Raw genomic sequence first — 13,350 nt, 5'->3', positions numbered from 1 at the left:
AAACTCACATGCCATATAGAATCTGAAATAAATAGGACCTTAATGCCAAATGTCGGTATCTACAAATGTGGTAGGCAAAGTTACAATCCTTACAAACCTATTTACACTGACTGTAGAACATACTTTAGCAACAGGCTCATGTAGTGCCCAAAACGACATCCCATATTATGAAGTAACGCTGAGTATTGGACTAAAAGATCCAAATGACACTTCCAAAAATGTCAAGAGGGTGACACTGAGGAATTAAAGATCCATGACGGGGAGCAATGTGAGAGCCAAATGGATTCAGACACAATTCTGGGATATAAAATGAATGAAATGCCAATATCAACTCCACTAAAAATCCAGGAGGCACATCAAACCAAGATGAGGTTCAAACGATAAACAGTTAATCAGCAAAATGTGCTGCATGACACAACGCCATGATGCACCATAGACTCACATACAGTAGCCAAAGCTGATGGACAGTCTCTCAAAAAAAGGGATCTCTGTAACAGTTTCCACTGCTTGGTTTACTAAGTATTATTTTGTGTGGGTTGGAGCCAAATAGAGCCAAATTCACCTATTCTTTTTACTAATCAACAGTCAATAGTTTTAAATATCAGAATGAGGTAAGTGAGCCTGTCACAAGAAAAAAAAAATCTATACATTTAACATTTAAAAAGGCAAAACTGTTCCCCGAAACGTCAATGGACATCCATAGGGGAGAACACTCGACTGAAGCCAAACCTGTGAGGACCAGTTTGCTTAAGTGCAGGTTTAACCCCATCATAAATTCATGAGAAGACAGAACCAGCTGATATTTCAAAGCTTCAACACGGAGACTCCTTCCAACTTAATTACAGATAGGAGCCAGTAACAAGAGGAACGACTGTACTATCGCTACATGGCTTTGAACGGTCAACATTCACTTCAGTCATTCTTGTGGAGGTGGGGCACATCCATTCCTCTCAAACCCCACGTTACATATGCACACGTGCAAGAGAACAAGCAAACAAGAAATATTGCATCTTAAAGCATACAGTGAGATAAGTTAGTTACTTTGAACATATCCCTTTTTAAATACAATACATTCTAAATAGAAATTAGTTTAACTGTGCAATTAAAGTGGAAGTATAAGAGAAGAAAGGTGAAGAGGAAGCTGTGGTCAGTTTAGGACCTTTTGTCAGGTATAGTAGTTTTCAGTTGAACAGTGGAACTTAAGAATATAATTGTACCACTTCAGAGTAGAGGTCTAGAGAGCAACACGTTTGCATTGACATCCACACAAGCACAGTACAGTACAGCTTAGGCACATGCCTGTATGCGGTAGGTCCATATGCACACGATAACTGTGCACCTACTCATAGATGCACTTAGAGCTGCAAAAAAATGAGGCATGTTAATTGTTTAGTCAAGTCTCTCTCCCACACACCAAATTCAAAAACGCACTCTCAAAACAGGCAAGCACACACATTACCCTCCCTCTCAAACGCACGCACGCACACACACGCATGTACACACACGCATGTACACACACACACAATGTAATGGTCTTTCAAGTGTCCTCTCTGTTCCCTAATTCTGTTGGGTGGATGGGAGATTCTGCAGAGGTTTGTGCAGGGTAGGGACGCCTCACACACTGAGAGGCAGCATGCCTGGTGGTGACACTGCTCTGGACGCTGCCATGGAGGTCAGGGAGCTGGGGTCCAGTCCGTTAACAGTCCTGCAGGATCCACACACAAACATAGAAACACACATAAGTCAAGTTCTTTGAAATTAAGTTGAATATCTTGTTGTAGGTGTGCCATGTTACGCACAACTTCTGTGTTTGTTTAACGGAGGCTCACTGGAAGACAAGAAGCAAGGGGAGAGCAAAATTGTTAGAGACTCACGTTTTGTCGAAGTAAGTGGTATGTAGCGAGTGGGAGAACTTGGTGGCGTTGCTGTTGATTAGTGTGCCGTTGGCTGTGGAGTAATTTTTTCTTGCTGCCTGGTCTTTGGCAAAGTTCCTGCAAGCAGCTAGTTTGGACTCCAAAGCCTGGTGACAAAGCAGGAAACACAGCCTGCATTTAGCCTCGTCATAAGACATATTTCTATTTGTCCTAGTTGCTCAGTGAACGCAGCCTGCTCATAAGTCTTACTTTGTAAGACTTCAAATGCATATACATAAACACCACCTTATGAAAAAGGTAAATATATTCAGTTAAAAAGGTCTAATACCTACCCCAACTTTCCTCAGGAGGTCACCGACAATGTTAAGAGCAGAGATTCTAGCAGAGGGAGTGAGGGACGTGCTGCCACAGCCATTGGTCAATGCTACAGCAGGCAGAAGCAGGAAGACAAGCAAATATTAATATACATATCAGAAAGAGGTCTGTCTCCAATGTGAAATTAAAAGAGAGATCGATCCTGACCTTTTGGGCTGATGAACGGGTGCTCAATGCTCTTCCCTACAGGTGTGGCTGGGAGGGATAAAGAGGCCTGTACTGCGGAGTCCATCTTGTCAATGTCTAAGGTGGGGGAGCTGGGCGCTGACATCCTGTCTGTAGTCCTCTCCCGTACTGCCAGCTCCTGCCTCAAGTCTGCAGAAGACAGTCAAAAACATGAGATACTCCTCCACCAAGCCTTTGCCGATTAAATATAGACTGTACAATGGCAGAGGCGGGCTTGTGTGCCTTGTGTCTCTATATCCATACCTCGTGCTTCGTCCTTCAGCCGCTGCACAGATACCAGAAGAGACTCCTTCTCATCCAGCTCACTCTCCAAGAAGGCATTTCTCTCAATCGCCTGGTTCAAACGGCCCTCAAAGTCCTCCAGAGACACTATTGTTGCCCTGAATGTAGAGGGTGAGGAGCACAACTGTCAATATCCTACTCATCCTACACAAAATACTACAAGAATCACTGCATCATGTACATGTGTAGGCATAAAATTTAAAGCATTTGAACCCCATGATCCTAAGATGGGGGTTGAGATACTGTGAAATATCCTGACAATAAAAGTTGCTTATCTTTCCAAATGTCTCAATGAAAGCGGTTGTGCTCCTGACTGTACTGTGTGCTGTGAGACAGGTAGTGAGCCAAATGTAAGGGTTTCCCCTGTCAGTCTGACCTTTTGGCTCTCTCCAGGTCATCGTTGGCCTGCTCAAGCTCCCGTACGTATTTGTGGAGCTGCTCCTTGATGCTGCGTGTCTGGCCCAGGTCATCCTCTAGCATGGAGATCTGCTTATAACTCTGGGCATACTGCTGCTCCAGCTTCTCCTGATAGAAATGGGTAGTGTGAAGGAGAGGGAAGGGCAGGGGAGTGAGTGCATGTAGGGATACAAGGACTATGAAGAGACCTATTGTTCTAGAAAACACGTCACCCAAATTTATCCTTTTGCAAAGACATGCTGTGTTAAATGCAATTTGCTACTTTATGTACTATACAACAGTCATTAGCGACAGTAGGGGAAGCCTTGTGAATCATAAGACACTGTTCTTCCACATCATTTCCTTTTCAAACTGCCTCCTCCATCACTGGCCTCCTTTGTTCCCTGGACAGGCCCTGTGGCTCATTTGGTCTGGAGTAGATCAGAGTGGGGTCAGTGGCAGGGCTGCACGCCTAAAATGTGGCCACTGCAGCACAAAGATAGGGGAGCATGACTCATGATCTCTCCAGTGCCATTTACACACTCCGTTTACAGCAATGCTTTTCTGTCCACTGCAGGCTACAGTGAACGCCTGAATGCCTGGTTCAAAAGTGAATAAAATCACCACCAGAGCTCACTGAAAAATTCATACTATTGTTTAGGCCTATAGTGATTTAGGGCCTGGCTTGTACCAGGAAAGAAATGTCATTGCAGTTTTCTATTTTCTCTCTGTTGATCCTGACATCCAATTATGGAGTGCTGGATGCCCGCCTCAGGATTACCTGAGGCGGGCATGCCTTATTAACACCTAACATATAAAAAGGACATTGGACCTTGTCCCCTGGCTCTAACAGAGATGATGTGAGGTAATTACGTAATCACAAATTACCCTATAAGTAGCCTAGCCCATAAACCTAAAGAGCAAGCCAAAGCCCTGAATAACCTACAGTGCAAGTCACCAGGCCTGGTTACCTTGAGGTTGTCCACCTCGCTCTTCAGTCTGTGGTTCTCAGCTTGCAGGTCTCGGAGGCGGTGTTCGGCCTGGCCGAGCTGCGCCTCCAACTCAGCCTCCAGCTCCCGGCTCCCTTCCTGGAACTCCTGCAGCTCCTCCTGGGCATCATGGTAGCTGGACAGCGCACAAACGAACACACACACAGAGTGGGGAGAGACATAAACAATCATGGTCACACACACCAGCTACCCTGCTCACCGTCCACCATTCATTTCTGTGGAGCTGACCGGCTGAATGACCTCAGCCAAACTATGCTGAGCTCTAGAACATTGGCTGGCTTTTGTCCTGTAAGATGAATCAGGCTCATGCATGTTCTGGTAGCTTTATCTCCCTGGTCAGAAATAAACCCACTGACAAAAATACATTAGCCAGAATCAGCCCTGTCAGATATTTGTAGACATTTAGCCTTCAATCCTGTCTTTTTCAAACAGAAAATAGTGTGTGGCTCAGCATGTCGAGTTAAGCAGTCTGAATATAGCTCTAGAGAGACAGCTGAACCGAGAGCAGCAGGGTAGGTAGCTCAGCAGCAGCTTGGCCTTCTGTCATGTGTCTTCGGCTGTGGGTGGGGTTACAGGTCAGGGGTGAACAGAATACGAGGGGGCCCGGGACCAGGATGGGGATATGAGTTAAGACAGAAAGAGGAAGTGTTTACACACTGGTCAGGGCTGACCCCTGCACAGGGAACCTTCCAGTGAAAAACACACATGATAACATTTAGGTCTATTTGAGGAAACGGTCTCTCAATGGAATAGGGAGGGGAGGAAACTGACTGAGGAGCTTATCAGTGAATTTAGCCAATTCAAAAAGTGCCTGGTTTATTGCCTGGTGTGGTGGAGTGCACACAGGATGACATGATGGTTCACACTGCTCTGAGATCAGCTGACCGGTCTTATGCTGACCTCAATGGCCTCGCAGTAGCTCTAGTGAGTAGTGGAATCCATGAATCAGTTGTTGCGTCTGGTCATTCCACACATACCAGCACCACAGAGGCTGCTTCATCAGCACGCTGGGCCACACAGCTCCCCTGTTCGACGGTACACACTTGTCCTTCCTCGCCACAACAGCTCTTGACTGTGTAAAATAACTAACAATGCCACATATTTGTGAAATGCATTAAATGTGTGAAAATGAGAAATGCGTGAAACCGTGTTTTAAAGTAGTAAATGTGTCTCACATGATTAGGTCTTTAAGCAATGATCACAAACTGTATCCTAATCACATTACACTATGAACAAAATAAACTCAAAATATCTATATCCATAGTGTAGGGAGATAGCTTTCAGTAGGTAACCAAGAAACACACTGCATGCTTACACTGTGAATGGCTCACTGTAAAAGTGATCCTGAGAAAACGTAAGCACCAAAACATGTGTGAGGTAAACCACTGCTAACTAGAGCCCTGGAGTTATTTTTTCCATGGGTTGATGTTTTTTCCCCTGTATACCCACAGCAGGAAATTCTTCAAAACCTCCAGGAATTTAACCCCCTCTGTGCTGTTTTTCACTGCCTCTGAGTGACTTACGGACACTAACTCCACCAACAGAAGACATAGGCCTAGTTCAACACATAAAGATTAACAGGACACTCACTAGTAGTGTTGCTACCAGTCCCAAAACCAGCTGTGTTGGCTCTTTTAGATATCAAAGGCATACTCATTTCCTCCTGAGCAATCCACAGCTGTTTGTGGGGACAGATTTCAAAAAGCTAGTCTGGTCCTTTGCCTCATATGGCCAAATGCAGACAAACTCTCAAACAAGATTATGCTGAGACAAGATTTTTGTACTGAAACTTTAAACTGAGACTCACCCCAAAAATGTCCATAGCATTTGGTTCAAAAGAATGAGGAAGTTATTGCGTATTCACATCTTTCATAACCACACTCAAAACCACAGTTTCAGCAACTTGCCTTTGTGTCTGGCTATTACATAAGAGTGACGGTCTACACCTTTTTAAGTGAAGCTGGGTTACTGCTGCTCAAAGGATTTTTGAAAGGGTTTTTTTTTTGTATGGGGCTTAAGGTTCTGACTTGGGATAACCTGTGAAGTCTGTGGGGGCAGGAAGAGGTGTGGCTTTGGCTTTGACATACTAGACAAAGCAGGTCTATCTGTAACACCTTTTTGGATATGATATCTGCAAAAGTGCCACCATATTTAACAACAAATCTAGGTCAATGATTCTTTTGCTCCCTGAGCAGAAAAAGTATCAATTGCAAGAATGAGCTTAATGAGCAAACCCCCTATAGCAATATGTATGTCATGACTGAGCTCAACAAAGATGTTAAACATCTGGCCTTGGATAAAGAGGTTATACTGTATACCTCATAGCAATGAAATTGATCAGACAAGATATCTTGTCACATGTGAATTAAATCACATAGCTTACCTTTTCTTATATTCAAGGGCTAAAGACTTCCAGTAATCAATTTCCTCATCCTTTGAAGAAAATTTGGGAATCATCTCTGTGTCCATGGCAGGGCAGCCTGAGGATGAAAAGACACATTCAAAAAGTAGGCCAAGTATTTAAATGTCAAACTCAAGATAATATAAACTGTATTTATATAGCACTTTTCAAAACAAGGTTACAAAGTGCTTTACAAAACAAGATAAAATCAACAACAGGAGAAATTGTCATAAAACGTAAGAGTAAAAAGTAGGTTCAACCAGTTAGTGAGTTAAGTGTCAAACTGTTGTGAAACATTTTCACTTCACATTTGTGTACATTTGTGGAATCAGGTCCTGAGCGTTACCCTCTTGTCCCAGGTCAGAACATCCCGACAAATCAAGATAAAAAACGGCCACTGTGGTGACTAGATGTCTAGGCTGGGCTCTAAAGTCCCGTCATTTTTTTTTTAAAGATTTATTTTAGGCATTTATGCTTTATTGATAGAGACAGTGTGAGAGAGAGACAGGAAGGTATGGGAGAGAGAGAGGGGAGGACATGCAGCAAATGATCACGGGCCGGATACGCACCCGGGTCACTGCGGGAAAGACTGAGCCTTATGGTACGCGCTCTACTCGGTGAGCCACTGGGGCGACCCTAAAGTTCCGTCATTGCTCACTGGATGGCCTTATAGTACAGATCTCCCTTGACCCAAGAGTGAAAAACGAAGCCAGAACGGACTGGTCAGGTCATCCTGCAGCTCAGAGGCTGTGTCATCCTCAGTTACTCATGAATCGCTGACTTCAGCCACAACCTCTGATGAGAAAATCACCCTCCAATCAGGACTTGACACACTGACTGAGCGGCCCACATGACAAGCCTTTCTGTCATTGTGAACAGCCTCAATGATATGGGCCCAGTGTCCTGCTAACCATTAGAAGAGGGCCTCCTCCTAATTAAATTTCTAACCTCCTTACAGCCTAACTCTTGTGATGTCAGCATAACCCACCACCCTCATCAACTGCCATTCATGTTCATTTAGTGTGGCTAATGCCAGTCAAATAGATCAAAGCAGTCTGATGTAGTTCTGAAGTTCCGACCGTAGGTTTTTCATCTTCCGTCCTGTTTGAGGGGGTGGTTGTCCCTCTATTCCGGCTAGCTATAAAACACTGCCTTAATCTGTGCTCCATGTGAACATGCAAGGCAGATTCTGGGAAATAATTTAACACATCTGGATGGAGCCGCTGTGTGTGTTCTGTATGGGGCATACAGCAGCTGTCCCACCACTCCCATCCCTGCAGCTCCAGGAATATTCATAATCCACCCACAGCTTAGAGGGATTTCCATCACACAGGTCAGGCAACCAGTGGACATGTCACTGAATACCTCTTGGCTGGACTGAAAGTCAAACAAACTACACTCACCAGTTACAGGCATTTCTTCTCCATTTCTTCCTTTCCTTAGAATTAGGCCTATACTCTTTGACAGCAAGCCAAACATAATGTTCCAACATCTAAGCTATGGCAAGATTTGAGTTGTTGCTATGTGTAAAAAAAATAGGTTGCAGAAAGAAGTCTGTTTAATAGGGTCAAGTCAAATATCTGCACAAAAAACAAACAAACAAAACAAAGCATTGGCCTATATTGTAGCCTTGTTTGACTTGACTAGCCCAATTTGGATTTAGGCTTGCCTTGAGGATGTGTTATTTTCCTTGAGATGAGCCAAACTGCCAAAAAGGAGGGACTCAGAGGAGAGATGCGGGGTCAGAGGCGGGACCGCCTCTTCTTCTTCCCTTTGACATTCCTCTCAGATGGCGTTACTAACAACTGACTCCCCACAGCCCTGCTCACGTGTCGATACACTACTACTCTGGAAATCACCAGACACACAGGGAACTGGAGAGCATAAACATGTCAGGGTGGAGAAAGGGAAATGTTTCCAAGTTGCTAATGACATGCAATATTAGTTTAAGCTGTAATCATACAACCAAGGAGAGCCTTCTAAACTCTCCAGGATACAAACCACAAATATACACATACACAATATAGACATAGCGGATCTATAATTGTTGTGATTCTGAATGGTTTGAATGAGCTCTGGTGCTTTCTATTGATCCCTGTAGGTCTACAAAAGGTGTGAGAGGAAATAGGAGGCTGTTGTTTCCATGGTGATTCAGATCAAAGGCCTACATAGGATAAAGATCCTTCACAAAAAGGCAAAGCCATTTATTAGCCGACCCATCAATGACAAGATACAACAATCAGCTGCGTCGGAGAGATGTAAACGAGAAGCTTTTTCTATGCCTACTTGCCTGCCTAGGCTATTTCACATATTTAGGACAGACTGGCACTATGCTGGTAACACAAAAACACACAGATAAAATAAGATGAAAAGGTTAAGATATCACATAACAGGGCAAGTACTTAGACTTTGCTAGAACATGTCTTTTCCTGTTATCTCTCATCTCAAAATCCTTTGGAAAGATTTCAGCTTGTCTCCTAGTTTTGTGTGTCTTTTGTGACAATACCAGGACAGGCAGGTCCCATGGTGAGCTGACATGATGAGACTCTACTAAACCATAGAGCCATCTGGAAATATTTAAAACACGGAACAACTAATAGGGGAAGGCAGTGATGAGAGAGTTTCCTGTCCCTCATTCTTATTCGCACATCCTCTTTCACTGCAGATGACTAGGGGCTTACTCAGAGAGTGCAAGTCATTTTTACTTCTTTGATATATACTGGGGCCTAGGAGAGGGGTGAGGAGGACTCCAAAAATCCCCTTTCAAACTCCTCTTGGTAGAATCAGACCTACAGCAAAACGCAGGGTGTGGTGGTGGTGGTGTACCCCTGGCCTGGGTCCACATATTGGCTTTTTTTTTTAGGAATGGTCCGCAATGGGACACTGTAGACCTAGGCAGTTATTTCTATAGCTTGGTTCAATGTCAAAATGCTGAATTTCAGTCATCCAACTGAACATCGAACAAAACATTAAAAAAATCCAACTGTCATTTATCATAATTGGTTGAACATTTACAGCCAACATACACAAAAAACACAAATTAAAGCACCCCAAAATATCAGTAGCTTTATTCCACATGGAACCGAACAGCAGCAGGTTGTCAGTTAAACGTTAACGTTACTGTCAATGTGTCAATGGCCGATATTATGTGAGCCGGTGGTTTGACATATAGACTACAGCCTACTGGCTTAGGTAATATCTAAATGTATATTGTGTACACTTTATCCTGTTAAGGCAAGACATAAAGTACCAAATACAAACAGTGAAAACGCCAACAGTAGCTACTGACATATGTAACGCTAGCAAAAATCAAAACGGTCAGCTCGACGCCCAACGGAGCTGTCATCGGCTTGGTTCACGCGAGCCGAGGTCGGTGCTATGATAATTACACAAAACAGGTAAAACACGTCAAAATATAATACTACTAACGTTGAATTTGGTACCTGAGCATGTCAAATCCGCGTCCAACTGTTTTCTGTTTCAGTAGGTCGCCTTTCCAAACAGTGTTATATCCAACGACACATCTACCCCGGCCTCCTGTAGTAAATACTAGACTAGACTGTTAAGGCATCTGACTGAGCTGCCTGTGTTTAGGAAATTGCCAACGCGTCTCCCGGAACCAACGTAAGTTCCGATACAGACGTACGCAGTGACGTCAGGTACATTTACATCAGAACTGGGCTGGGCTACTATAGAAATAGATTGAGTAGACTCTGCTGCTCGTTTGTTTTGTGACGGACTTCTATATATTTTTGGCCAGTGACCACAAGGTGGCATGTGATTGCCAGAGAATATCACCAAAGGGAGAGGGACCTTAACCTATAATTTTCCTATAGGGACTTTGTATCTAGTGTGTGTGTGTGTGTGTGTGTGTGTGTGTGTGTGTGTGTTGCCTGTGTGTGTGTTTGTGTTGTTACATATTACACAAGTGTTTTTTTTTTACATACTGTACTCTCATCAGAAACATGCAGCTTTGCACATATAGGCATTTACACATATATGGTGTACATATAGTTTATTTTTGTATTGTGTTTTCTTTCTTTCTTTCTTTCTTTCTTTCTTTCTTTCTTTCTTTCTTTGTTATTCTTCTAATTTATCTTATTTATTTGGATTTGTGCTTTGTTTTGTCTATGTCTTAAGTGTCTTGCTGCTGTAACAATTTGAATTTCCCTCTGTGACCGATAAAGTTCTTATCTTATCTTATCTTATCTTATTTGGTGTTATTTGGTGTTTAACCCTTAATCTCCTATGCAATGGTATTACTATAGGCTATGCATGTATTTCTCTGGTAGCCTATTGGTTTTTTGACCTAGAGTAGCTACATTAAAAAATTTGCTGTGATGAATTGGATCCTTCTAAAATGTATTATTACTATCGGTCTTTTCGTAGGCGTAGGCCTATGTTGTCATTGAAATGTAACAATATAATCTTACATGTAGATGCCTAAAACTTAACATTGACATTGCACATTGCATACACATTGACATTGACAATTTGAAACGGCCTATCATGTAGGAAGCCTACAGGCCTAATTTCCCCATCACTAGGCTAGAAGCATTGAAAATAATTAGCATACTGATTAGTCATCTTTACAGTTCTGTTTTTGCCAAAACTTAAAGACGAATGGAAGAAGTGGCCCATGGGAAATATCGGACATGAAACGTGAACCTGCTTGGCAGCTTCTGCCAAATAAAGCGTTCAAGCGACCCAATCAGCCAAGTCACCACAGTCACAGGTGGCAGGCCCTGTTTTACAAGACGCTGCTCTCGCCTCCACCCACAGACACAAGTAAAGAAAGTGTTCCGGTAAAGAGAAAGAACTTGACGAGGATTCAACACAGCCTCTGTATTTATCAGGGGGGAGACTTTTTCATCGTTTTGGTCATCACTGATTCTCCTTATTGCGCACTGCCGTGGTGAATACGTTTCCCATGGCATTTTACAAAGAAGAGGGCCAGGAGGACGCGCAGGAATCAGAGTGTCCCGTGTGCTATGAGTGTCTGTCGGGCACAGAAAGGACCCTGAGCTGCGGACATGTATTCTGCCACGACTGTCTGGTCAAAACCCTGGTCAGCGTCAACAGAGACGGAGTCATCAGAGACACTATAATTTGCCCCATCTGCCGCCATCTGACATTCATTAAGAAGCAAAAGGAAGCCGTGGTGACATTCACGGCGGTAAAAGACCCAGATGAGGAGGAGCAGACCCTGGAGGTCCCTCTGCCTCTGCCGCTGGGACAGCTGCAGAGCGCACGGCGCGCCTCCGGGAACACTTTGCCGAGGGGGTTTAATTGGATCGGACGCTGCTTTAGGGGAATTTCAGAGAGAGTCCGCCGGCAGAGGTTGGTCAGCCCCAGCCACAATGCCTCTCAGATCTTCATCATCAGCGCTCAAGGGCGACCCATGGCTGAGGAAGATGCGCTCAGCGTTGTTATGACTGTGGTCCAGCCTCGCCGCAGGCAAGGGCGCAGGGTTTGCACGACGGCGCGTTGTTTGCTCTTATTGCTTTCAACGTTTACTATACTCGCATTAGTGGCTGCTACCTTACCTTGGATTTTGTTGGCATAGGCTAATGATGTGGATTTCTGGATTTCTATCTGCACGTGCACTGACTGATTTTATGGCATGGTGCCAAAAGAAAATGATAAACTGACATTTATGATACAAGACAATAACGTCTTCGCAAAGTTTTCTTGGAGTCAAATGGGAAAGTCACTGAATTGTGTGAGCAAGCTGTCTCATTGATCAAATGCTACTTTGGAGCATTTATATGTATTAGTATATATCTGCCAGTTTGTTAGCTCTTCTACCATCCAGTTGGCTTCTTAAGATGCACTTTGACATACAACATGGTTTTAAGATGTGATGTCTCAGCAGGTATTGTGATTTCCCCCCCTGATTATAAGGAAAAGTCAAGGAGTTAAAGCATGCCTCTGTCCCTTGTGTGCGTTACCAAGCAACAGTCTGAAATAAAGCAAAGGTTAGGGCAGCTTTGACAACTAAGTCTTTTGTTGTGCATTCCTGGTTGTGAGATGTTCTACCTGTTTTATGAGAACTAGACATGCATGCAGAATGACACTGACACAAACAATGCACAAAGTCCCAAAGTATGCAAGTGTATTTTTTCCTGAAGCCATATAGTTTCATCAGCAATTTAAAAAATATGGGTTGCTGGACAAATGCAGTAAAAAAAATCATTAGGCCCCCACCAAATCCCACCACAGCTTTTAAAACAGCTCAGTTCATTGTTGTGTTACTCTGTTGTTGGATACCCAGTTTCCAAGCACCAGGCAGTAACTTCACGGTCACAGGAAAAGTAAACTACAGAGCAAAAAACATCTTCCCCGCACTTTCAGGGATTGTTTCATGGGTATGCGTATGTCCCTATAAGAGAAAAAGGCTGTGTCCAATTTTGGCAGCAAGGTCTGAGCTTAGAGAGAGGAGGGTGTGTGTGTGTGTGTGTGTTAATGTGACCATGTTACCACAACAGTCATTAGGGTAATGTGTTGACAGCAGATAGATCTTCTCTCTTCACAGGATCTCATGATCAAAAGGAGAGATGTCAGATGCAGATATTTCCAGTTGCACAGTCCACTTCCATTCCACACAGGCTGATCGAGTGAAAGAATGTTTAATATTATGTATGGAGGAGTTGGCGAGAGTTACTGATTGGATTAGACCCTTGGTGGCCAGATCCCCTCACTGGCAGCACTGACCTGAAGTGTGTATAAAGGCAGCGTAAACAGAGTCACCTTAAAAACTTTCGGTAACAAATAATTGATGTGCCTTTGGCAGTCTGGAGGAGATAGACTAGCAGGTAGAGAAGAG

At 43.6% G+C, this 13,350-nt stretch overlaps 2 protein-coding genes across 2 annotated transcripts; one reads left to right on the top strand and one right to left on the bottom strand.

Moving 5' to 3' along the window:
• Positions 1-1,565: 1,565 nt before the first annotated feature.
• ndel1b (nudE neurodevelopment protein 1-like 1b) lies at positions 1,566-10,096 on the bottom strand. The gene is made up of 9 exons (XM_071529764.1): positions 9,968-10,096; positions 6,507-6,603; positions 4,085-4,238; positions 3,094-3,242; positions 2,679-2,815; positions 2,397-2,564; positions 2,207-2,298; positions 1,875-2,020; positions 1,566-1,705 (listed from the first exon to the last, which is right to left on the bottom strand). The coding sequence occupies exons 2-9, from the start codon at positions 6,590-6,592 to the stop codon at positions 1,615-1,617; spliced, it is 1,023 nt and encodes a 340-aa protein (XP_071385865.1). The 5' UTR covers positions 6,593-6,603; positions 9,968-10,096; the 3' UTR covers positions 1,566-1,614.
• Positions 10,097-11,288: 1,192 nt separating this feature from the next.
• Positions 11,289-12,505, top strand: LOC139652657 (RING finger protein 222). The gene has a single exon (XM_071529810.1). The coding sequence runs from the start codon at positions 11,455-11,457 to the stop codon at positions 12,088-12,090; it is 636 nt and encodes a 211-aa protein (XP_071385911.1). The 5' UTR covers positions 11,289-11,454; the 3' UTR covers positions 12,091-12,505.
• Positions 12,506-13,350: the final 845 nt, after the last annotated feature.

The sequence above is a fragment of the Centroberyx affinis genome, unplaced genomic scaffold (genome assembly GCF_046629955.1).
Source record: "Centroberyx affinis isolate AG114_WGS23_722 - 3 ecotype Tasmania unplaced genomic scaffold, CSIRO-AGI_Caff_v1 ptg001839l_1, whole genome shotgun sequence".
Lineage (NCBI taxonomy): Eukaryota > Metazoa > Chordata > Actinopteri > Beryciformes > Berycidae > Centroberyx > Centroberyx affinis.
This window is presented reverse-complemented; position numbering and strand designations above follow the sequence as displayed.